The sequence below is a fragment of the Sciurus vulgaris genome (genome assembly GCF_902686455.1).
Source record: "Sciurus vulgaris genome assembly, chromosome: 18".
Taxonomy (NCBI): Eukaryota; Metazoa; Chordata; class Mammalia; order Rodentia; family Sciuridae; genus Sciurus; species Sciurus vulgaris.
In genome coordinates this window covers 1346920-1372101 of record NC_136479.1, presented here as the reverse complement: position 1 = coordinate 1372101, position 25182 = coordinate 1346920, and the positions used below count along the sequence as shown (strand labels likewise).

The 25182-nt window shown below is 48.7% G+C and overlaps 2 protein-coding genes across 20 annotated transcripts in view; both read right to left on the bottom strand.

Moving 5' to 3' along the window:
• Positions 1–7716, bottom strand: part of MAPK8IP3 (mitogen-activated protein kinase 8 interacting protein 3) — a 41061-nt gene extending 33345 nt beyond the window's left edge. For 15 of the 19 annotated variants that reach the window (XM_079120976.1, XM_079120971.1, XM_079120963.1 and 12 more), the window contains exon 1: positions 6379–7715. In XM_079120976.1, the coding sequence (XP_078977102.1) occupies positions 6379–6696 (318 nt within the window). In that variant the 5' untranslated portion in view covers positions 6697–7715. Of the gene's footprint in view, positions 1–6378 lie in introns of all 19 variants that reach the window. The other 4 variants (XM_079120975.1, XM_079120960.1, XM_079120961.1 and 1 more) reach the window with 1 other exon arrangement.
• Positions 7717–10663: 2947 nt separating this feature from the next.
• On the bottom strand, positions 10664–24940 carry JPT2 (Jupiter microtubule associated homolog 2). Its single transcript, XM_079121023.1, has 5 exons — positions 24651–24940; positions 20605–20753; positions 16089–16231; positions 11941–11989; positions 10664–11110 (listed from the first exon to the last, which is right to left on the bottom strand). Exons 1-5 carry the CDS (start codon positions 24923–24925, stop codon positions 10923–10925), a joined length of 804 nt encoding a protein of 267 aa, XP_078977149.1. The 5' UTR covers positions 24926–24940; the 3' UTR covers positions 10664–10922.
• Between the last annotated feature and the right edge of the window lie 242 nt (positions 24941–25182).

The following is a 25182-nucleotide window of genomic DNA, read 5'->3' as shown; positions in this document are numbered from 1 at the left end:
CAAAGCAAATTAACATTTCAGATTGAATTCTTTTTTGCATGTCCTAAGGACCAGGGTCATTGACAGGACCTCATTCAATGGAGTGAGAAGGACCAATTGTCAAAAGAAAAACCCTCTTGTCTTTTATCTGCAGCAGGCACAGGCTTTTGGGCCAGGCAGGAGCTCTTCTCCTGAAGCTGATTCCCAGAGGACAACATATGCCTGTCACCACCAGAATTCACCCCAGGCTCGCTGGGGGCAAAGAACCCAAACTACCTTTCCATTTCCCATAACTGTGTAAACATCTAGGTATGAAAAGCAGGAGAGCAGGGCTTGAGGGTGGCCTTAGGGTGACAAACTGCTTCCTGGGCCTGCAGGACGGCACACTGGCAGTGGAAGGATACTTCTATGTTCCAGTGTTAGATGTGGCTCCAAGACTGGCTATATCCCAGGACCCAGCACATATTCCTCACATTCACCTTAAAGGGAATAACGTGCTGCAGCACCTGCCCAAAACCCGTCCAGCTGGTTTAATACACACTAGCTTTCAAGAATCGGTAAGACAGGGAAAAGAATCACGTTGTTGATGCAAGGGGCAGTAAGAAAAAGGAAACTAACTCAAAAGCAACTGACATGTGCTGTGCTGGGAAACACTGTTCGATCTCTGCGGCTACTCCAGCCAACGCTTCCCCTGTCCTGTGGCCAGGGGTCCTGGCTCTCAAGAAAAGAGCATTCCAAACTTAAGAAAGGTACAGGGTGGACGCCCATGAAGTGTTTGTTTGGGCCCTAATCTGCTGGGGAGGAGAGGTGATAGGAAGGCCAGCTTGAAGGTCAGGGAACAGAACCTCAACAGGAAGCAGAGAATGGAAGGAATGATACCCAAAGTCATGGGAAGCCAAGATGCAGGCAGGGAGTCCCAGAACACTTCAGTAAAAGGCCCTGTTTTGAACCCACTGCTATGGGGATGGGGTCCAAACTACCCAAGCTGAGCTGTGAGGAGGCACATGCTCAAGGACACCTGTTGCATTCGACATGCCATCCCAAAGCTCCTGCCCCCATTGGTGCTTAAAAACCTAACTGCAATGATGACGTAGGCTCTAAATGTCTCGACAACATGCATTTCCTTGGGGTGAGACTTGGTCCCCAGTGGCTGAAATGTGTTCTTAGGACAGGCCAGTCCCAGCACTGGGTCAGAAATGACTTCAGCCTCCTGGCTTTTCTGCCTCCTCCAGCAGTCCTGAGCATGTTTCTGTTTGTTTGTTTGTTATGCAGTACTGGGGACTGAACTTGGGGTGTTTTACCACTGAGCAACAACCCCAGTTCTTTCTATTAATATTTTTTTAATTTTTAAATTTTGAGACATGGGCTCACTTTCTTGCTGAGGCTGATCTCTAACTTCTGATCCTTCCGCCTTAGCCTCCCAAGTCTCTGGGATGACGGGCATGGTCACGGCACCCACCTAATCCTGCACATATTAACAGTGCAGCTGCCAGCACTTACATGCCTGCCCCTGCACAGGGCCTGTTCCAAGATCATGTAACAGACCAGGTGATGCGCGCATCAAGGTCATATAAAGGTGATGCCCCCAGCTCAATCAGCAGGCAGGCACACAAACAGGCAGAGACACCGCCGAGCAGTGAAGGACTACATGTGACAGCCTGGACAACTCAAAACCACAATGTCAAGTGAGAGAAGCAAGACAAAGCAGGGCACAGACTGTATGGTCTGTGCATACGAAGTCCTAAAAATGCAAATGAATCTACAGGGTAGAAAGCAGACCAGTGGTCACCTGGGGGTGGGGCAGGCAGGGAGAGGCAGAGGCCAAGATTATAAAAGTGAGCTCTCGGGTGGGGAGGCACCTTCACTGCCCTCACTGTGGGGATGGATGACTTCAGGGGTCTATACAAATGTCAAAACTCATCACATTTAGCTGAATGGGGTGCATTCCTGTCATCCCAGGCTGAGGTGAGAAGATCTCAAGTTCCAGGTCAGCCTGGGAAACTTAGCAAGACCCTGTCTCAAAATGAAAATAAAAAGGGCTGAGATACAGATCAGTGGTGGAGCACCCCTGGGTTCAATCCCCCAAAACAAAAACACTTATGGAGTTGTACACTAAGCATATACAGTTCTGTGTATGCCAACCATACCTCAATAAAACGGTTAACCCTTCCCCCTGAAAAAAGAAAGAATAAAAGATAACGAAGCCTAAAGTAAAAGGTTCAGTCCTGCAACCATCAGCTGAGGCGACTTCTAGGTGCCAGGGATCTCCCAGCAGATCTCTTCTCGGCCCTACAGGAATTTCATCACCTCCTTGCTGTTTCCTCGATAGCTGGCACTGCCTCCCACAGGCTCCATCTCATCCTATTTTCCTCTCTCTGCTCTCCTGTAGCAGAAACAAGTCCCTCTGGCTGGAACATGTTCACTGAAAAAAATCCAAACCCACTTTTAAGCATCTTCCTTTCTTGCCTAAAGCTAACTTAGAAAAACATTTACCACCTGCCCTTGTGAAAGGGACTCAGCCAGACTGATCATAGTTGTGCTGTCTACTACAGTTGCCCTGACCACAGGCGGCTGTTTCAACTTAAATTAATTAAAAGGAAAACCAGGGCTCAGGGGTGTGGCTCAGTGATAGAGCCCTGTATGTACCAGGACCTGGGTTCTACCCCTAGCACTAGTGAAGAAAAACAATTAAAAACCCAGTTCCTCAGCTCTCTAAGACACAATGGAAATGCTGAAGGGTGCACTGGATTAGACAGCATAAATTAGAGCATGTTCATCACCACAGATGTCTGCTGGACAGAAGGGTTGCTCCCAAGAGGGTTCTTGACCTTTGGGAACTGAGGTGTTGACATGGAGAGATGAGCAGAAGGGAAGCTGGCTTATTCACACAGGCTGATGGGAGAAGAGAATAGGTCTGGTCCTGGCCCTGAACAAGCTGAGGAATACCTGGGGAGGCCAGGGTGAGAGGCACAGCAGGTGGATGGTGGGACCATTTTTGCTTGCTCCAGTGCACTGTCAGATACCAGGAAGTCAGGTGGGGACAGGAATTGGCTGGGCAAAACCCTGCAGGGTACTAGGCAAGGAGAGCAACACATATGGGGGTGTGGGGCGGGGAGTAGAAGACCAGGCCTCTTCTCATATCTTGTCTGTGCCCTTCCTGCCTGCCCATCTTGCATGCAGTCAAGATGTCCCAGACTCAGCAGCCCTGGGTGTTACTTCAGAGGATGAGTCTGGCCACCAGGTTACAGGAAGCCAGACCAGACATACATACTGCAAAGTGACTGACCTGATCTGTTACATGTCAAGGTCACAAAGGGCAGAGATTGAGGAAATATTACAGAATACCAGAGACTATAGGGATATACAAGACCCTGATGCCTTAGCAGAGTGGGGAAGAAAGAAAAGCAAAATGGGAAAAAATTCATATGTGGGAATCCAGGTGGAGAATATTTTTGCAACTTTTCTGTAGATCATTGCAAAAAAATTTAGGAAAAGATTATATTTAATTCAGAAACTCTGATTTTAAGGGAACTGACCTCCATCAGCACTCAACCCCCATGGTCTACCTGCTGCCATGGCAGCCCAGAAGGTTCCCACCCCAGTAAGACATCACAGAGCAGCAGGCTCCACTCCAGAGGCCTCTGTACCCCAGCTGATTCTCTCTTGTTTTGACTGGGAAGCAGCTTCTTCCTCATGGTTTCTGCACCTGTTTTTTCCATCTTTCAGAGTGACTCTGCTTGGGGCTAGGGATGCAGCTCAGGGGTAGAGCCCTTGTCTAGCACGCACAAAGGTCTGGGTTTGATTCTCAGCACCATGAAAAAGAATCTAGCGTGTCAGCGTTTTGCTCTTGGAGCTTCTGGTACCACTATACTGAAACAACATTTTGGAGGCAACAAAGGAAAAACAGCTCTGCCCACCACATCTTAACAGCTTCATCCAAAAAACAGTGCTTAAGAACTTCTTTTGAGGGGTGAGGATGCAGCTCAGTGGTAGGATGCTTACCCAGCATGCACCAGGCCCAGGTTGGACTCCAGTTCTAGTACTGCAAGGAAAAACCCCAAAACACTGCTCTTAATATTCCCTGAGGCTGAAGAAGCAATGGCACACACTGTCCAAGCAGTGAACTTACCTCTTGTGACAAGAGCAAGAACTTCTGATTCAATGTATTATTCACTTATGAGTGATCATCTCTGCAGAGCAGGATTATGGTGATTTCCGCCTCCCTTTCCAGTCTTCTTTAATTTATTTTTTGTTGTTGTAGATGGACACAATACCTTTGTTTTATTTATTTATTTATATGCAGTGCTGAGGATTGAACCCAGTGCCTCACACATGCTAGGAAAACTCTCTACCACTGAGCCACAGGACCCCTCCTTTCCAGTTTGATCCTACCCAAATTCTCATCTATGAAGTGGATTATTTTTCTCTGACTAGGAAAAAAGAAGCTTTGGATCAAACTCCCTTCCACTTGGATGCTTTCCTCAGACCGCATCAAATGCTGCATCGTCAGCAAATGTCCACAAACACCTCCTATGGGCAAGTACCACCTGCCTCACTTGAGATGCTGAGGGACGCTACTAGCAGCTTCCCTGAGGTTAAAGAGATTTTTAAAGCAAATGGTGACTATTAAAACTCCCCTCTGAAGCCTTACTTTTCTTCTCGTAAACTAGGTCCTTAACTGCTGCAAGAAGGATTCTGCTGCCTGGGCAAACTCCAGCCTCCCTCCTTTCATTCCCAGGCACACAGTCAGCTGCCCCTTTCCAACCTTCTTTAGAACCTGCGCTGAAACCTGAAAGGTTGGCAATGCCCAGGGCTTGCCCCCACAAAACCACCAGGGGTTCTGCCCTGACTGCTGAATCCCCCTCACCACAATTCTTCAAGCCACTCAGAGCCAATGGTGGCACCCAGCATTTGAGATGGAACTGATGTGTCAAGTCCAGCAAACCATTCGCTTTAGAGAAGAGGTTACTGTGGACCAGGGGAGGAGAGAGGCTGGTTGGGTGTGCTGCAGACTCCATGGCTTAGGCCCTTCTTCCTGGACCTCAATCCCAGAGAACCAGCCACTTAGTATCAGAACCAGGAATCTCCTTACGGTCATCACAGGGTAAGTAGAGGACAGGGAGGTGTACTCTGCTCAAGGCTCTCCTCAAAACCCCTGCAGACTCTGTCTTCTCACAAGGCTGCATCAGGCTCAGGTCACCATCTCTGACTGAGCCTAATTGAGCGGAGAGGCTGGGGCAGCATCCTCTGACAGCTCATTTCAGCTCCTCTGCACCATGACATGCCTGTAGTCTCTGACTAAGCCTAATTGAGCGAGAGGCTGGGACAGCATCCTCTGACAGCTCATTCCAGCTCCTCTGCACCATGACATGCCTGTAGCCCATGACGTCCAGCTCCTGGGCTACCACATGCATCCATGATCACCAGTCCCTGCCTAGAAAAAGAAGCTGGCAAAGAACACAGTGGTCTTTTCAATAAACTGAAAGTGAGTGTCTGCTTGATTCCGTAAGGGAGCCAGAGTGCCAACGTCTACAGCAAGGAGCCCTTGTCTTCAGCTGTAACAGCACCTGGCTCTCGCCAAGGGCAAAATATTAGCTCTTCACCACCACCTCCACTTGGCCAGTCCAGCACATTTGCTTCTTTCTCAGCTCACAACTCTCTGTGCAGCTTGTCTAAATAGTTGGGACAATGGTGGGTATTGGCATTACAGCAGTCTCTCTGCAAGCCCGACACCCACTTAAGAGCAGTGGTCCAGCCTGAGTGTAAGTGGGAAGGGAGAGGCACCACCTCAGAGACTGCCTTGGCACTGCACAGAGCAGGGTACCTAAGCCGGGTAGTGTTCATTTTAAGGTAAACAGCTACAACTCAGCCCTTAGGTTGTCCAGCTTGGTTTTTTTCTTTTAGTTCCTCCTCATCCACTACTTTGATTACACAGGGTGGGAGTAAAAACAGAAACCCTAACCCTAAACCCACCCCAAATCTCCGTCAGTCATCAAAAGGCCCCGAGTGGTCAGAGCAGTGGAGGGCGGTGCCCAGCATAGGGGGAGGTAGCCACACCTTCACCGCTGGGTGTGTGTGTGTGGGGGGGGCAACGCTAAGACCGACAGCAGTCCTCTGATCCCCCTGCAGCAGCAAGACCCAGAAGAGACCAGGCCAGGCGTCAGTGTCCACTCTGCATCCTGGCCCGGTGCTTGTGGGGTGTGTGACCTTGGTCCGGCCCCTCCACCTCTCAGTTCCCTCCCTAGTAAAGTGACCTAGGGTCACTCTGAGCTCTCAAATCCCAGGAGCTCCTGAATCCCCTGACGGGTGAGGCCAGAGCACGCCGATCTAGGAACGCACGGCCGGCCCTGCTCTCCAGGCAGAGCCGCGCCGCGCCGCCCGCCGCCGCCGCCCACGCACCTCCTCCGCCTGCTTGCGCAGCGCCTTCTCGCGCTCGTACTGCGTGAGCAGCTGCTCGTTGTCCTCGCGCAGCAGCTCCAGCTCCACCTCGTGCTCCTGGTTCTCGCTCAGCACCGAGTCCAGGTTCTCCAGCACGTTCACCACCAGTGGCATGAGCTCCTTGACCACCTCCTCGTCGTAGCAGTGGATGAGGCGCTCGAACTCGCGGTAGATGGAGCCTGCCAGGCCCGACACACGCTCCGACATCACCGAGCCCGAGCAGTAGTCGTCCTGGTACACCACCACGCCGCCGCCCTCGTCCATCTGGATCTCCATCATCGCGGCGGCCGCCGCCAGCGCGGCGCGCTCCGGCTGACGGGTCCGCAGGCCGCCGCGTCGTCCCTGCCGGCCGCTGTCGCCTCAGGCCGCCGCCGCCGCTGCCCAGGCCGCGCCCGTCACTCGCCCGCCGGAAGTCCCGCCCACCGCAGGGCGGGACCGCGCCGCGGCGTCAGGGGAAGTGGGGAAGGGGCGCTTCCGGCCGCGTCCGTGGCTTGGCTGCCTGCCCGCACTGCGTGCTGGCGGCGCGGTGGGGCCAGCCGCCGCGGGCCGCGCTTTCGCCCCGGAGGGACGTCTGGCTGGGTGCCTCGCGACACCGGGAACTGGCGGCCCGCCTGCAGTGATGCGCTGCGAGGGGCCGCCACCGTCCCCAGGCGGTTCTCGCGGCGTCACCCGCGGTTGCCGGTCACCGGCAGGGCGAGGCAGGGCCAGCGGGTAGCGGAGCAGGCGTGTGTTCCGGAGGCTCGATCCCCGCGAATCCGAGAGCGCCACAGCAGGGCAGCCGCCACCACCCGGCGTGGACACCACCTGCGGAAATGCGTTACCTGAAACTGATTAGAAACGGCGAAATCTTAACAAACTGGCGTGCTGGATAATTCCAGGCGCCTACCGAGTATACAGGTAGTATGTTGACGCCATCTGAATTAGGACTTTCAGGTTTGTTCATTAAAAAGCCGTAAAATGTAAGGTGAACACATTCTTTTCAAATGTTCCTACTATCTGCCCAAAGGCCTGCTAACGCCACCTATTCATTTCATCATGAGCTGAATTTCACCTGGCACTTTGCGGTCACACCCAGGAATGTTTCACTGACAATCTCCAAGAATGCTAAGGATTAAGGAATTCAGCCAGGCTTAGTGGCCCATGCCTGTATCCCAGCTACTCTGAAGCTGAGGCAGGCGGCCATTTAAAAAAAAAAAAAAAAGTTTGAGTTCAGCAGGGTGTGGTGACACACCTCTAACCTTAGCAACTCTGAAGGTTGAGGCAGGAAGATGGCAACTTAGCTAGACGGTCTTAAAATAAAAACAAGGGCTGGGGATGTGGCTCTGGCTCCCCTGGGTCCAATTCCCCCGATATATACCTGCTTGCAAAGTTTGATTCCCTGAAGTATCTCACATATAACAGAGCAAGTGATGCTGTCACAAGAGCTGGTGCGTTTCTGAACTAGAAACAAGACTTCAAACACCACCGCTGATGTTTGTTATTCTGGCTCTCACCCTAACACTGATAAGCCACCAGGGTCCACTGCCTGACTCTGGGGACGTGAACTGACTCAGATTTCAGTGATTGCCCTGAGCTTGAGCAGTTTCTATTAATAGGTATTTTAATGTCAGTGCCTAACCCAGTTCTTGGACCAGCTCTACACTTCCCATCCTGTGGATGACAAGTGACGATGGTGCTCCTAGTAACCCATGAGAGCTTTCTCTGAAGCCCTGAACCAGCTGGCAGAATCATGTGGAGTCTCCTAGAGGGGGCCTCTCAGGACAGGCAGTCTCCATTTCATTTTCATGAGTCCACATAACACATATGAGGATATTAAGTTTGCTTGGGGACGTAAGAAAATAGATAAGGCCAACAGAGGAAAGATATCCAATCTGCACTTCCTTAACAGCATTGAATCTGACAAACTCAGTATCTCACCTGTTTATTACAGAGCTTGTCATGGGGGAATTTCAAAGCCAAGTTGGAGGCACAGTAGACACCTTAAAGGATGGTGATAGCAAGTGGTAAGAGAAAATGATCATTACATTTAACTTAGGGCAAACTCCCCACTCACTCTACTCAAAACTTCATGTGGTCACACTAGGGATTGAACCCAGGGGTGCTCTACCAGTGAGCCACATCCCCAGCCCTTTTTGAGACAGGGTCTTGCTAAGTTGCTGAGGCTAGCCTGGAACTTACAAGTGTTCTACCGCCTGTCTCCCTCACTGGGATTACAGGCATGGCCACCACACATGGCCTACTCAAAGCTCTAAGACTAGTTTGGGTACCCTCTAGATTAAATGGCAGGGCAGACAAACTTACCAAAGAGCTGAGGGGGAAAGGAGCCAACTTAAGGCATTTTGTTTGCAGAATGGACAGACGAGGAGAGAACACACACAAAACAGGCAAAGACTTTTTGAGTCCATGGTTACTAAGTTTAATTCAACCATTATTCCTAATTCTGCCTTGTAAAAATAACAAAATGTTCCTATCAAAATTGCATTGTGATGTGAGGACAGGTTTCTTGTTTTGATACAGCTCTAGAAACATTGGCACCAGATGTTATTAAAAAAAAAATTAAGGCTTAATAAAAATAGACTAGTTTCTCAATGCATCTTGGAGGTTGAGAATGGGATGTGTCCACATACAGACAGCATCTTCCTAACACAGGTGCCCACCACAACCACACTGCTGGGCCCACCTGGGCAGTGTCTCTGTTCCTTCAGTGAGCACATTGCCCAGCAGACTCAGAGGACAAGAAGTGGGAGGCAGGGACAGGAGTAAGGCAGGGCACTGCTGCCCAGGGACACTGCAGTAGGTTGAATTTCCCCAATCACATACAGAAATCCCTGCCAGTGGGTGGAACATGGAGCTTCCTTCTCACTGGGATGACAGCAGGGACCAGCACAGTAATGTCAGATTTCCTCTTGGCAATCTGATTTAGAATTCACAATTCATTTTCTCTAAGAAAACATCATTACAAATGGTGGTTCACAGCTACCATTAACACTATTTCCATGTAACTTAAACAAGTTAGTGGGTTTTGGCTTAAAAAGCTAGGCAACATTTATGTTCTTTTTGGTGGGAACTCTCCCCACCCCCAAATTCCAATGTTCTCATAAATGACTTTGAACAGGAGTTACACGGAACATGTTTTTTAGCTCCATGGTTTACAGGACAGCTGAAGGGGTTAAGATTCTTTGGTTGACAAGTCACATGCAGACCCCTCCATGAGTCAGGAGTCAGAGGCTGGGGGACAGCTCCTGCAGGTACTCAAGCAGCTAGGCCAGAGAGACCACGTAAGACCTACCATTTGTCCAAAGCTGAAGGACATGGAGGATGTTCCTAGCACCTGGCATGAGCCCCATAGGCACTTAAAGCAACAGCCATGCCACCCAAGTCCTCTCCTGTTAATGTGCCCACCATGAGGGAAGCAGGGAACCAAGGCTGTAGTGGACAGGGAGGAATCTCTGCCTGGCAGATGAACCAATACAACTCAAGCCAGCCCAGTATCTGCTGGTGGTTGTGACTTTGCTGACAGATTACTTGTCACCCTGACCTATTTATAGTATGGTTCAGAGGTTCTGCTAAGTTTCTAAAGGTGGCTGAGGCAGTGGACTTCTTTCTGGAAGATGTCAGAAACCAAGTCCATAGGCATTTATGTGAAGCTGGTACTTGAATATAGTTTTTTAGATACTAGCAAAGAAACCAACCTAAGAACCCAAGGTTCTCAAGCATTCCCACCAATTACAGGAACAAAGACAAAGGAAGGATCTGAATAAGCCCTGTACTCAGGTATGGGGTGGGGTGTGTGTGAATAGCTTTTAAGACCTGCAGAGGCCAGTGAGCTTCACCTGCAGAAGTGTGGCTTTGGAAGTGAGCTTCACACCATCAGTGAAGAACAAAAGCCCAGACTCAAGGCTGATGAGGGGAAAAGGAACAATCTACAAGCAAATCTAGCACGTCAAGGACCAAAGCAAGTCCGAGACAAAAAGGTAGATTCTTAGTGAGATGTGGTTACTGTTTGAGGTGCAGGAATTGGGCAACTCAGAGGACTGGGGTAGGCTGAGGACAACTGTTTGGTTCTAGTTGACTACTGCTGAGGAAACACAGTCACGATGTTTTAGGAGAGCAGGATGACACATGGGATAAAATGAGGACAACGCTGGGTTTGGTGGTCTCCCACTGCCTTCCTGATAGCTCTGTCTTTGCCTCCTCTCCATGCTACAAGACGGACTGGGTTTCTTCAGCTGTTCTGGATACCTCTTGCTGTGCAGCACCATCTCCCTGCCCTTGCCTACCTCAGAGTCCTGCTCCATCAGAACGAATAAGCAGACACCAGGGGAGCCCTCTCTTACCCCACCCCAGACATGTGGCTTGCCGTCTAGAAGGCCCAGTCCTCTGAGCAGCCAGCTTCACACAGGGCAACCCTCTCCCACTCCCTTTAATTTGGGCTAAAGAAAACGATAAACTTTCAATACTGTATCTTGAATTTCTGGTCTGGCTACAGGCAGAGCAGTAGCCTTTTAGTAGAAGGAGATGCTGGATTTGCCTCCTGGTGGGTTCAGGACCTTGTTGTGAGAGCGAGGCCTTGGCCCCAGCCTGGGCTCATGGCTGTCAGCTGTGGGTGTGGGCTCAGGCACCTTGGTGTGGTCTGCTCCTCTCGAGCTGCCTTTGTCTCCCGACTCTTCTCGGATAGAGGTGCTCACTGCAGCTGTGGGACAAAGTCAGCACAGTGCCCATCAGAGACAGCTACTGCCCAACAGGCAAGCTGCCTTGAGCAGCAGTAGGCATCACAGAGCAGCTCACGAAAAATCCACATGGGGACAGGGAAAGGGGCGGTGAGATCAGGCATACCCTCTTGCACCAAGACAGCTCAGCTGAAGGAGATGTAGTTCTGGTACTGACCATAAAGCTGGGGCTGATGACTATAAACATTCCTTGGTATCTTCCTAAAGAAGTTAATTATTTCTTTATTTTGCATGTTATACTCCAGTCTCTCCTGCCTCAACCATAAAAAAGAAATGTTCTGAGTGAGACTGAAAAGGAATGAGGGTGCCCAGCTGGGGGTCTGACAAGTACAGATGAGGTTTCTGGTCACTATTACTGGAGACTTTCTGAAGGAAGGATGGACACTCTCAGGGTCCTGTTCATCAGCTGAAAGGAACAGCAAACCCAAAGCAGAAACCCATACCCTGTCAGCCTAAAGACCACAGCACACACCCAGGCTCAGCTGTCACACCACACAAGCCTCATACCCAGTCTCTTCTGGGTTCAAAGAGCTCTAGCCTGGGTCATGAGTTCACTGGGGTTTTAGTTCTGTGCTCTTCAGGACACTGATGACCTTCTAGAAAAAGATAGCTTATAGGTCCATGCTGATAAGCGGTGATAAGGAGGTAACAACCCCGCCTGTTTCCCCAGCCTTCTTCAAAGGCTACCTCCTCTTGTAGTATACTTCTCTGCTCAGCTAGCCTGGGGGTATGGGGCCTACTCTCCACAGAACACTGTGGGGTACACAAGCCAGATGGTAGGAAACCAGCTCACCTTTAGGGTCCGGCTTTGGGTCTTCTCCTTCACACAAGAACACGTGATCCTGCAGCAATAAAAGTCAGGTCAGTGCTGGATCCAGAACCTTTCTCCCCATACTCAGGCAGACAGTGAAACCCAGGGATGGATGACTACAGTTTAACTTACAAAACATATATTTTATCATGGACTGCTTTACCATAAAGCTGCTAAGATGCAGCTCAAAGGTCAGGCTTGGAGGAGTTCCTGGTCAATCCCCAGCAACACCAAAAAAGTAGAGAGGACAGTGAGCCCACGGGACCTGCTGTACTACTGCAATGTAGACTTGCAGCCATATGAGAATAAACATACCACACCCCAACCTCCATCCCTGCCTGTCCCTCCTCTGGATTACTCTGAAGCAAGCCCCAGATATTTCATTTGTCCATAAATATTTCAAGTTGTGGCCCTGAAAAATATAATCACAATGGGCTCAAAACTACAAAAACTATTTCTTCAATATCGAATTTTAAAACACTAGTGCTTTCAAGGCTTGTCCACATTACACCATGTCAGAACTGCAGTCCTGACAATAGCAGCACATGACTGTGGCTTGACTACACTGTTTACCCACTACTCTGCTGATAGACACGTGGGCATCTTCCACCTTCAGCTATCGTGAACAATGCTGCTATGAAAATGTGTCCAAGTATCAGCCTGAATCTGTTTTGGTTTTGATACTAGAGATGGAACCAGGGTGGTTTACCACTAACCCGCCCTCCCGCCATCCTTTTTGAGACAGGGTCTTCCTAAGTCACAGAGCCAAATAGCTGGGATCCAAGGTAGTGCCACCACACCCAACTCGTTTTCCAAATCTTCCTGGGATTGCTGAATAATAGTGTCTCTAGGCTTAACTTTCTGAGGAACTACCTGCCAAACTAACTTCCACAACTGCTGAATGACTTCACATCCTCACTACCAACATCCGAGGTTCTAATTCATCGTTTTCCAGGTGCCCCAGAAAGTCTGAGGCAGTGCTCACTGTCATTTCTTATTTACCTAATGACCACTGAAGTTGTGTACCCATTTATGTGATTATTATTTGTATATCTTTGGAGAAATGTCTATTCAAGTCCATTGCTCATTTTGAATTTTTTTTTTTTTTGTTATTGAATTGTAAGACCTCTACATACTCTGGTTAGTTAAGTATTTTCTCCCACCCTGTGGGTTGTCTTTCCAGTTTCTTGATTGTCCTTGGGATGCAAACCATGCTTTTAATTTTTGTGAAGGCCAATTTATTTTACATTTTATTGTCTATTGTTTATGTCATATTTAAGAAATCAGTGTCAAATCCAAGATCACAAAGGTTTGTCCCTATATTTTTTTATTTTTATGAATTTTATGATTTTTGCTTTCTATTTTAGGTCTTTGAGCCAATTTAATTTTTTTTTTTTTCATGGTGTAAGGTAAGTCTAACCTTATCTTTTTCTGTGTACGTACCCAATTTCCCAACACCATTTGTTGAAGAGACTTTGTTACTTCCCCACTGAATGATCTTGGTACTCTTGTAGAAAAAAACAAAACCAGTGATCACAGATGTGAAGGTTCACTGGTCAACACGTCTGTCCTCGCATTGTCATTGTGCCATTTTGGTTACTGTTGCTACAAGCAAGACTTGAAGTTGGGATGCATGGGTTTCCATGTTTTATCTTCCAAGCCTGTTTTGGCTATTTGGGGTCTTTTGAGAATTCATGTGAATTTTTGAATGAGTTTTCCCATTTCTACAAACCTACTTGGATTCTGATAGGGACTACTTTCTCATTTGGTATTGTTTTTGCTTTGGGTGGTGCTGGGGGTCAAGCCCAGGCCTTATTTATGCTAGGCAAGTGCTCTGTCACTGGGCTATATCCAGCTCTTCTTCAGCTTCGTTGTTTTTGCTGTACTAAGGACTGAACCCAGAGTCGTCACAAGCACTCTGAGTTTCATCCTTAGCCCTTTCTTCACTTGGACTAGGGCCTCACTAAGTTACTGGGCTGGCCTCAATCTTGTGACCCTCCTGGATAGCTGGGATTACTGTGCTCGGCCTTTCTCTCTCTTTCATCTTGAGAATCGCATCATTTGTCATGTATTTTCCTATATGTTGCACTGTTCTGAGTGCACATAAGTGACATCATTATTTTAAAATGTGGTTTTGATTCATTTTGGGCTTTTTATTGACAAACTAACCTCGAGGTGGCCCACACTGGACTTCCACATCAAGGCCCTAACTCTTGGCTGTTTCTCTTTCTGTGCTGTCAACAGCCACTGATGACCACTGTGTGGGTACATGACTTCATCCCATGCTGGCAACATGGCAGTATTACTACTCCTTCATTTATAACCTGGAGTCTTTTCTAAACGTACAAGACCCCACTCAGTGGCCCAAGCTGGCTCCTAATTTGTCCTTCGCCTCATCCTCCCAAGAAGATGGGATTACAGGTGTGGCCACTATGCCTGGCTCTTTCAGTATTTTTATAAAGTGGAACTTTCCTTCAACAGCTGTCATCCTGACAAACACTTCATGCAGGAAAAGCTGGTTATCCATTCCACTTTTGTTCTTCACCAGATTTCAAAACAATGAGTTGGTTTTCTGGCATTCTTCAAAGATTTCAAAAGATATTTTTTAACCTATGAATTCTAAATAGTTGGTGAATTTTAATCCTTTGTGATTACTGTACTAATTGAGGACCAAATGGTCCCTCTGTGGCCCAAGGCCACAAACCTCAAAGATGGTTTCTGATCCTCCAGACACCAGCCTAGCACCTATGATGGTTTTCTGGCACTGCACAATGTTCCAGGCTCATTTCCTACATTCTCCGTCCTCAGCTTGGAACTGGCCATTTTTCCAGTAAGGCTGGGGATGTCTGATGCTCCTGGGTCAAAAAACCTTTAGGTTTAATAAACCCAGGTAAGCCATATTCTGAGTCCCTTTGTTCTATGCCCACATTCTTCTTTCATGGGAACCGATGATTCCAAAGCTTCCTCCTCTTATGTTCAGATAATTAAAGGTTTTTCTTGCGGAGAACTCCTAACCTTTAGGACATTTTTGGGTCAGCCAAGGTGCAGCAGTTCCCACAGGTACATCACAAAAAGATGCTGTCTTTGAAATGAGCATCACAATCTCATACCCACGTGGTGCTCATGCCTGGCACCTGGAACTCCAACCTGGAAGAGACATCGCTTCAGACAGGCCAGTACAGGAGACATGGGCTGATCCAACCAGGCTCTCTATGTCGCCCTCTCATCTGTTCTCATTTTCTCTTCGCCTTGCGAGGTCTTTTTTTTCACATTTCCATTTCCATTCAAGGATAGTGGGCCATCATCTGAGATGTGAACCGACAAGAATGCAGTGATGGTTCATACACAAGCAGCTCCAGAAATGTGTACGATTTTTGTTATAGAGAACTGGACACTATCTTTTGGCCACAAAAAAAGATGGAAAAGTTTAAAAATAATGCAAATAATTAAGTAACTAAAATTCTAGGTTTTATTGTTGATGAATTCTGGCCAAAGTAAACCCCCAGAATGTCCAGTCACCCGTCAAACAAATGTTTAGGTGAGGGCTGTGCAGCTTCGTCAAGCTCTACCTCGGCCTCAGCCCCGGAAGTCCACAGCCATGGTCAACACTTGCTAAGGCCACGTCTGGGGTCACAGTGCCCAGATGGCACTGCAGGTGAGGAGACCCTTGCTACCTGACCCTACAGGTGCCATTGCACCATGAATCCACTCAGGTAATAAGCATGAGGCCTTGGCCCTTGTGTGGAGAAGGAAATGCCATCAAGAGCTACCACCCTTCCTCTCCAGAATGAAAAATCACAAAAGACCCATGAGGGGTGAGTTCAAGCACCAGGTGCTCAGTTGCTACCCCTCAGGCACATGGTGAAGGCCAGAGAGGCTGCCTCTGAAGCCATCTGCTACTGCTGAACACACCAAGAGAACCACTTCCCCCAGGGCTCAATCATCACAAGGTTGGAATGTTTCCTGGGTGACTAGGGAGCTCCCCAACCCAGTAACAAATGACCACAGCAAAATCAACGATGTCTACCTTCTCTCCCTAATAACGTGGCAGACCTGCCCTGAAGCTTTTTAAGAGTCTGGGCTCATCTTTTGTTTTACTCTCATGTCTGCTATCTGAATGTAGTCCATACCTTGGGCTTGTTTGGGTGTGCCAGGGGTGAAGTGGCAGTGACTGGGGACCCAAAAATGTCACTGGTCTTCCCACCAGGTGGGTTCAGACGTTGTCGGGTCTGCACAGGAGTTGATTCGTCAAAGATACCACTTCCTTTCCCCCCTGCAGAAACAATCACAGGACAGTGAACACCACAACACCCACCTGATCTACTACTCCTCAGGGTCATCACCTCAAAGAGCTTCTCACAGCCTTGTAACCGTCCTGGGTGCCAGGCACCGAGTTGAGACATTCAGTCAACTTTTGTTTGAGGCCTATTCGGCCTTCATGTCTAGACCCAACCCAGTCTCTGGAAAGGAGAGGGAATAACATTGCATATTTTCCCTCTAGAGTTCCTTAACCCTGAGTAGTTAGTGCTTTCCTACTGAAGAGTCTCTCATTAAATTCAGGAAAAGTTCTCCAGAGAATTAAAAGCACAGGTAAGTGTTTCACTCACACGAGGTCTGAAATTAGTAACATGCCCTATTCAATGCAAACCTGTAATCTGGAAAACAACTTTTATTAGTCATTCTGACCTCATTTCGGCTGGAACTTCAAGCAATGACCAGAAATGTCAGCAAATTAAGGGGTTTGTAGCACCCTTGCTGCCAACCATGAGTGAACTGATAAGCCGTGACAAAATGTAGGCAGATGGAACTTCTTACGAGCTGATGGCTGTGGCCTGGATATAGCATGTAAAGGCCTCGATGCCCATGTCAGAGAGGAACACGGCTGCTGTATGATACCAGCAGACCCCTTCCCCAAAGCACTGTGCTAGATGGAGCAGGAATCATCGAAGTTACTGTCCTGGTGCACCAACTTATAGTCTACACAAAGACACACCCACCACAGCTGTGTGGCTGTGTGAAAGTTACTTGGTTTTTCTATGCCCTTAAACTCTCATCTATAGAATAAGGACAATAAAAGGACCACCCTCTCAGGGGTGTATGAACACTCAGTTTGTGGCTACAGCTCCTAGGTCAAAGGCTGGAACCATGCCCAGGATAAAAACACCTAATAAATACACAGCTGTGTTTTCTGCATAACACTAAAGAAATACCTCCTAAATGTACTGTTCTGTGTATAAATAACTGTGTACAACAATCTATGCAGTATCAACAATTTAATTTAAGAGGGGTCTTATTAACTTATATCTGAATAAGAAAAATGATTACTTCACCCCTGCTTCTCACCAAGTGCAATGGCATAAGAAAGCTAACTCCTTATTTATTTATTTTTATGGTACTATAGACTGAACCCAGGGGTGCTCTATCACTGAACTGTATCCCCAGCCCTTTAATTTTTTGAAACAGGATCTTACTTTTTATGTTTTGTCTTCAAAAAATTACATTTAAAGTTACTTTTTAGCTGCCACAGGATGAACACCTCATGATTCACCTAGAGAAGCCACAGTCGTAGGGAAGGGGCTCAGCTGGGGTCTGCTCTTGTTAGCTGTCACACTGCTAACGGAGCAGCCTTCTGGGAGATGTCAGTGTCTACGCTATGGGCTGCAGCTTCGATGAGGCTGTAACAGCACTGAGCAGGTTGAGTACAGGCCAGGGTTGCTCTCTTTTGACAGGGGCAGAACACCTTGAAGTATGTGAAACTTGCTGCAGAAAATCATGCACCACGCCCTCATATAACTTTAGGGTGACTACAAACCTCCTGGTCTCAACCATCGACCTCCCAGTGGTCCAAACCCACACTGAACACCTTCCAAAGAGGAAACCAGCAATTGCATGGCATGATGGACCAGCACTCTGTGGCCAGGCTGCTTGGGTCCAAGCTCCTGCTCAGCTACTCATTATTAACTGTGTGACCTCAGACAAACGACGTCACCTTCTGAACTTCAATAATACATCCCCCTAGGGTTGCTGGTGAGACCAAACCAGCTAGTAAAGTTAAGTGGTTGAGCAGCACATCCTTCTGGGGAAGCTACTGGTGATGTCACTGGCCATGCTAGCAAATGTGGCCGGACTGTGATGGGGATGGACCACCCCTGTTGAGTCATACTCCAGTTGCTCACAAAGACTTACCTAATTTTTTAACACACACACACACAATGTTTTTTTTTTTTTTTTAACAAAAAATTTTGGTCAAAGACACTGTTAATTAAAAAACATTTTTTCAATTGTGAAGGAAAATTTCTCAGGGCATACTTACTATAAATAATTACACAATAGACATGAGGGAAGTATCACCCAGGGCAGAGAGAACAGTGCCGATTCCCAGGAACTCCCTGTGTGCCCCTTCCCTCTTGGCCAAGATTATCCCACTCCTGAATTTTCTGGAAGCCACAGACTTGTTATTTTACTTACACAGTTTCACCATACCTATGCATAATCCTGAACAAGAGTTGTTTCTGAAGTTTATAAAGAAGTAATTAATACCATATAGCTATTACCCAACTTTTTCCTTAAAAGATGAATCCAGTTTTTAGGAAAAGATGCCTGAATTCACTGAAAACTGAAGCAAAGTTGCAGTAGAGCACACCAGTAATCCCAGTACTCGAGAGACAAGATGGAGGCAGGAGGATCACAAGTTCAGGCAGGCCTCAACAATTTAGCAAGACCCTGTCTCTAAAACAAGGTGGAGGAGGGGGGCCCACCAGAGGAGAGGCTGGGGATGTAGCTCAATGGTTAAGCACCACAGGTTCAATCCCCTGTTTAAAAAATAAACAAATTCAATCCCAGCAACTGGGGAGGCTAAGGCAGGAGGATTCAAGTTCAAAGCTAGTCTCAGCAACTTAGTGAACCCTGTCCCAAAATAAAAAATAAAAAGGACTGGGGATATGGCTCAATGGTTGAGTGTCTCTGGGATCAATTCCTAGTATCTGAAAAAAACAAAAAACAACAACAACAACAACAAAAAAACACCCAAAACCCTAAAACCAAAAAACGCTGCATTGACAGAAGTGGCATGCACTCATCGTACGGGCTCACAGAGAAGGAGACTGCAGTGAAGATGAAACGGGACATTGAAGGCCACCTCCTGCAAGCCTTCCTTGGCTGTCAGAGGTAAGCTACCCACATAGGAGAGCAAGTGCCTCTGAACACTTTCTCCGGTCAGGCCCTCTAACTGGAGGGCTGCAGTGCTGAGCATGGGTGACTGAGCACAGCAATGAGGACAAGACCTTGGCACTTGAGGTGGACATGACAACTGGTTCTGCCTCACAGGCTTCATGCACTGTTTCCAAAGAGTACCTAGAAGGATGCAAAAAAAACCCCCACTCCAAAACCACAAGATGCAGAAACCTGAGAAAGGCAGCCAAAATGGCTGTCACTACACCTTGTGACCATGCACAACCAGAGGTAAATGACCATTCCTGGGGGCTTAGGCTCCCCATGGGCACGAGAGCATGTGGGGACACGAGAGTCTATGGGATGGGCAGAGGCACTGCCACACCCTCCAGAGAGCTGGATGTGCTGTGATGACAAGCCTAAAGACAACTCCAGACACACATGTGGCGCTTTTTTTGGTACTGGAGATTGAACCCAGGGGCACTTAACCAATAAGCCATGTTCTCAGCCCTTTTTAAAATTTTTTTTTCTGAGACAGGGTCTAGGTTGCTTAAGACCTCACTATGTTGCTGCAGTTGGCCTTGAACTTTCCATCCTCCTGCCTCAGCCTCCCGAGCTGCTGGGATTACAGGCATGAGTCACCACTCCTGGCTGGAATTTGTTTCTGTCTTGTACAAAAGGTACTGTTCTGCTATCACTGGTACAAAGGGTATTTGGGCTGACCACTCCTGGCCCCAAATTCAAACTGGAACCATGGGAATATTATTCACTTATTAAGAACTACTGGCTATAGCTACATTTAGAAGCAAAATCGGCATCCACCCCCAACAACCAAATGAACAAAAAACTAGTTTTTAAATCTGCTGCATTTACATTTGGTCAAGAAATATTTATATTCAGAACTGGCATGAGGTAGGGAGTAGTTCTAGCTGACTCTAGCATACACCCTCACAGATGGCCTCTCAAGTCTCTGAAGGATGGAACAAACTTTGCTGTCCCCTCACAGACAGACATGGGAAAACTACGAGGTAACTGTCACTGTGTGGTTACTCAACAGGATAGTCCATCAGTCAAGAGAACCCTGTCAAATATTCTTCCCCTCTATAGCCACTAGACCATGTGTTAAATTCTGAAGAACTGTTTCAGTGCCTGCTGGACCAACTCTGCCTAGTAGTTTTGATCTACTGAAGTCAGATGAGCACTCTCCCTCCCTAGGAAACAGGTCTGCATATACAATCACTCCATACAGCTTCAGGGATCTCAAGCAGAGGTCCATCACTCACCGTAGTACCCTTGGTGCTCTCACACCATCAAGCCACTTCCAGGCAGAAGTAACAGCAAGAACTCTAATGACAAGGGGTAACCTATACCAGAAAACATCTGAAAGGATCAATATAAAGAACTACAACATAGTTAAAAGAACAGAAGAGAGACTAGGTAGAGGCCAACCCATCTGGGATTAACAAAGGCCCACACCTGGGGGGTTTGTCCTCTTGGGTACATTCTGAGGTTCTTCACTTGGTCCAAAAATATTCGATGCCATCCTATTAGGCCTGCTTGAAGGAACAGCTTCTTCTGGACTTCCAAAAAGATTGCTGGATTCTCCTCCTGGGGGCTTCATGGTCCTACAAGCAGAGAGCAAACTTGAGTTACTGTTGGCTACCATATATGCTTGTATACGGTAGGGCTACAGCACAACTAGCCATAGCAGAACCATGCTTCAATGTCTGTGGAGGCCACACAACTACTTAATACCACTGCAAACAATTCAGACTGCCACATGGCAAACTTCTTCTACTGCTCTTAAGATTCTTTAAAAGCTTTCTGGAGGGGTGCAATGACCCATGACTATAATTCCAGTTACTTGGGAGGCTTGCAAGTTCAGGGCCAGCCTGGGCACTGAACAAGCATGAACGAGCCAGGGCAGTCAGTGAGATCCAGTATCTAAATGAAAAATAAAAACGGCTGAGGGTGTAGCCTAGTGGTAAGAGTGCTTGCTAGCATGTGTAGGGCCCTGTATTCTATTCCTAGTAATGCAAAAAAAAAAAAAAAAAAAAAAAAAAGGAAAGGACAAAGATGAAAGGTTTCTAGAAGACTGTTGGACATCCAACATTTACCCATAGATCAAGCCTGACCCCCAAGGTAGGACCTGTGTGCACTAGTAGGAAGCCCTGGCCACAAGGCAACTGAGGAAAAGAGACCCTCTAAAGAACTAAAGGTAAGCGACATAGCAGATTCCAAGATAGCATGAAGAAGAGAACAAAACATCTCTTTAATCACATCTTTTATACTACCACACTGTATATATTAGGTTAGAATCTTAATATTAAAAGTGGGGTACAATGGCACATCCCCATAATCCCAGCAACTTGGGATGCTAAAGCAGGAGGATTGCAAGTTTGAGGTGAGACCCTGCCTCAAAATTTTAAAAAAGAGCTGAGAATGTAGCTTGGTGGGAGAGTGTCCCTCGGTCAATCCTCAGTGCTACCAAAAAAAAAAAAAAAAAAAAAAAATTTTAAAGTACTGCATTTTTGAAAAACTTCTTCGGGGATGGTACTCAGGATTGAATCCAGGGGAGCTCTACCACCTAGCTACCTCTCCAGTCCTTTTTATTTTTTATTCTGACACAGGGTTACACTAAATTGCCAAGGTTGGCTTTGAACTTATAATCCTCCTGCTCCAGTTTCTAATGGGACTACAGGTGTGAGCCACTGTGCGTAGCTTTTGAGTCACCTTTTATTACAACTGCAGACCTGAAGAACTGCCACAAAGCTATGCTGACACCCAAGAGCAAAGGTCTACAATAGTAGCATAGAGAAACATGGAGTTCATATGCATTTTTTAAAACTTTTAAAACACAATTCAGGGGAGGGGCCTTTTGAAATTGAATTTTAAACCAGTTGAGCGGCTCTTTCCCTTTTACCAGGTCTCAAGCAACGGTACAGTCTGATTCAGGACATTTTGAAATACTTGGATTTAGAGGATCAAGCACCACAAAAAAGTTAACAGCTAAGGTTAGGCTTCACTACAAAGCTATGCAAGCACTAAATGCTCAAGGTTTGTTAACAAAAACAATTTCCTCCAAAAGTTGGAAAGGGAGCCAGCCAACCACTGTAATCTTATGTGAACAGGGTTGTTGCAGTCAGGCAGGGCAGCAGAAAGTGTCCCCAACAGAGTCACAGCCTAAAGAGAGACCTATGAAGATGCCTCGCACGCACTGGCAGGCCTCTGAAGAGTGCCATCTCTCTCTCTGGGAGGAAGGGAAGTAGATGTGCCAGACATGTCTGTTCAGTAGTTAGTACTTCCTAAAGGATCTGATGAAGGGGGAAAAATTCAGCTTTGAGTGAAAAATAATTTTTTAAACTAACCAATAATCAGGTTTAAGTTAGCAAGAGTTTAACAAAGTCTTAGGTAAAGCAGGGTGTTGAGGGACAAGGTGAGGCATTTGACTTCCACTTCTAAATCACACAGCCCTGGACATTCTCCGTATTTTTCTTCACTAGTTGTTGTGGGCCTAACATGGTCTCCAGTCATCACTTTCAAACGAGAGATCTGTGATCCTGAATTGAACTGAATTCAGCATCAAGACTCATGCCAGCATAAGTTAAAATTCCTATTTTACTGACTTATTTCACAGATAGCTATCTTCCAAACCCAAGGTCCTGCACCACAGGTGGACAGATGTTATCAGAATCCCTGCAGACTCCCATAGTCAATACTCAGATGGAGATGTTGCCTGAGTCTCTGTCTCTCACACATCTCTTGAGCTCCTACCACTGGTAACCCTGCAGACAAAAAGATGAATAAAGGAAAGTCCTCTGCTGGAACTTCAGGTTTAAGGGGAACGGCAGATCTGCATGTGGGTGGTTTCAGTGTTTCCTGTGAGTGATGTGACAGGCATCTGGTGCTCCTGGAACTCCAAAGCTATCTCTGGAACAGGTAGGGCCCAAACATAGGGTATAGTATGGGCACAGGAGTAAATGGTAGTTATAGAAAATGTTAATGTGGCGGAAATCTAGGATTTAACCTTGTTCTGTGTACTTTCCTCAATTTTACTTTATTCAAAAACTAGCCTAGAGGGCTGGGGATATATCTCAGTTGGTAGAGTGCTTGCCTTGCAAGCACAAGGCCCTGGGTTCAGGCCCCAGCACCACAAAAAACAACTAGCTTAGAGAAGGAAGCAGCACAGGCTATCTTGGCAGTCATCAGGATGCAGAGGTCTGGTATCTTGGGAAGGGCAGGGGCCATCTCCATTATAACAGCAACGGGCAGCACCCAGGTTTTGCAGCCTCCAAGGTGCCCCAGGACATCTTGCACAAACCATACCAGAGTTCAATGAGAGGCTTTAAAGGTAGGGGGGAGGCGCACAACAATGGCCTAGTGTGGCCCTCTGGAAGGGACAAGCAGCAATTATCACTGGGACATGAAGGGGGATGGGAGGACTAACAAACGCAAGATGCTTAGGAGAAAAGTCCCAGTGCAGGGGTGTGCCCAGTTATCCTTTCCTTTTGGAGTATCCCATCCACATAGTTCAGTAAAAACATTCAAAACACACAAGAGAAAGGGGCACGGTGGCAACAAAAGCTCATAGGCTCAGGTGGACTGACAAAGCTTCTCTCATCTGGAGGGTCTCCAGGCCCCTGACCTTCCTAAGAGCATGTCCCCAATTTCAGAAAAGTCTTTGGGACTGGTGAGGCTTCGGGAGAAGCCGTGAGAGACAGACTTGGGACTAAATTCTTCACAAACACCAACTCTACAGTTTAAAAGACTTGGGATAAATGGTGGCCAAAGCAGTATGCTTTCAGTCCAAACTTCCTCGGCACAAGAAAACAGGACCCGCGAGCGGCCGCGAAGGCAGCCAACTCCCTTCGCGGCTGGGCTGCCCCTGTGCCAGCGCTCAGCAATCCGGCGGCTCTCCTCCCGCGCTCTGGAGGCCACTCCGCGGCCAGGCTCCCACCGCCCGGGCGGCCTCACCCCTCGGCCACCGCTTTCCGGGCGGCACTGCCAGGCGGCTCGGACCGGGGACTTCCTTGATGGGTGCGCCGGAGGCGTTCCCTGCAGCAGTGGGCGTCCCCTGCGGGGTATCACCTGCGGGAGGTGGACGTCCCCAGTCGGGGTACGACCGGGGGCTGGTCCCCTGCCGAGTGTCACCTGCCAGGAGGTGGGCGTACCCTGCCGGGGTAGGACCCGGGGGAGGTCCCCTACCAGAGATGGGTGGGCGTCCCCTGCTGGGTGTCCCCAGCCGGGGAGCGGTGGGAGACCCTGATGGGTGCCCCCTGCACGGTGGGGCCGCATTACCAGACACCAGAACCAGGGCTCCGTTCGCCCAACCCGTTGGTGCGGTTCCGCGCCCGAGACCCGCGGCCAGCTCCCGGCACAGGAGGTTCCGGCGCGGGAAGGCCAGCTCGAGCCCGCGGAGCCCCGGGACTCGCCGCCCAGCCTTCGCCGGGCCGCAGCGCGCGTCTGTAGGGTCGCCCGCCACGTGGCCGCGGCACCCCGCCCGCCCGGTCGCGCCCGCACACCTGGACCCAGGCCGGCCGGCCTCGGCGTCCGCGCCCTGGAACATGTCGGCCGCCGCCCCGCGCCTCCTCAGCACCGCGCCACGGTTCCCGCCCGCCTGGCGCAGGTACCCAAGCCCTCCAGCGTCGGTTGGTTGCCGCCCGCGCCAATCATACCTCCGCAGCCTATAGAGGCCTGGACCCTGCCCCTCTCCCCCCGCCGGCGTCGCGCCCGCAGGCGATTGGCCTGTGCAGGCGCCGCTCGCGCGCATTGGCCCGCGGTCTGGCCCGCCTTCCATCACGCGGGCAGCGCCTGATGGGAGCCCGCCCCGGAACCCCGCCTCGCCGGGTTGGGGCGGGGCAAGGAGGTTTCGGGCCTGTGGCAACCACAGGCGCTTGGGCGCGCCGCCTCGCCCTGGCGAAGGAGCGGAGGTTGCGCCCGCCGCCCCCCACTCCACCACCCGCCTCGGCTCGCGGAGCCCGAGGGCTACGTCTGCGCGGCATCCCAGAGCACTCGTTGAAACACAGGCGCAAAAGACAGTCGTTAGATCAAGTA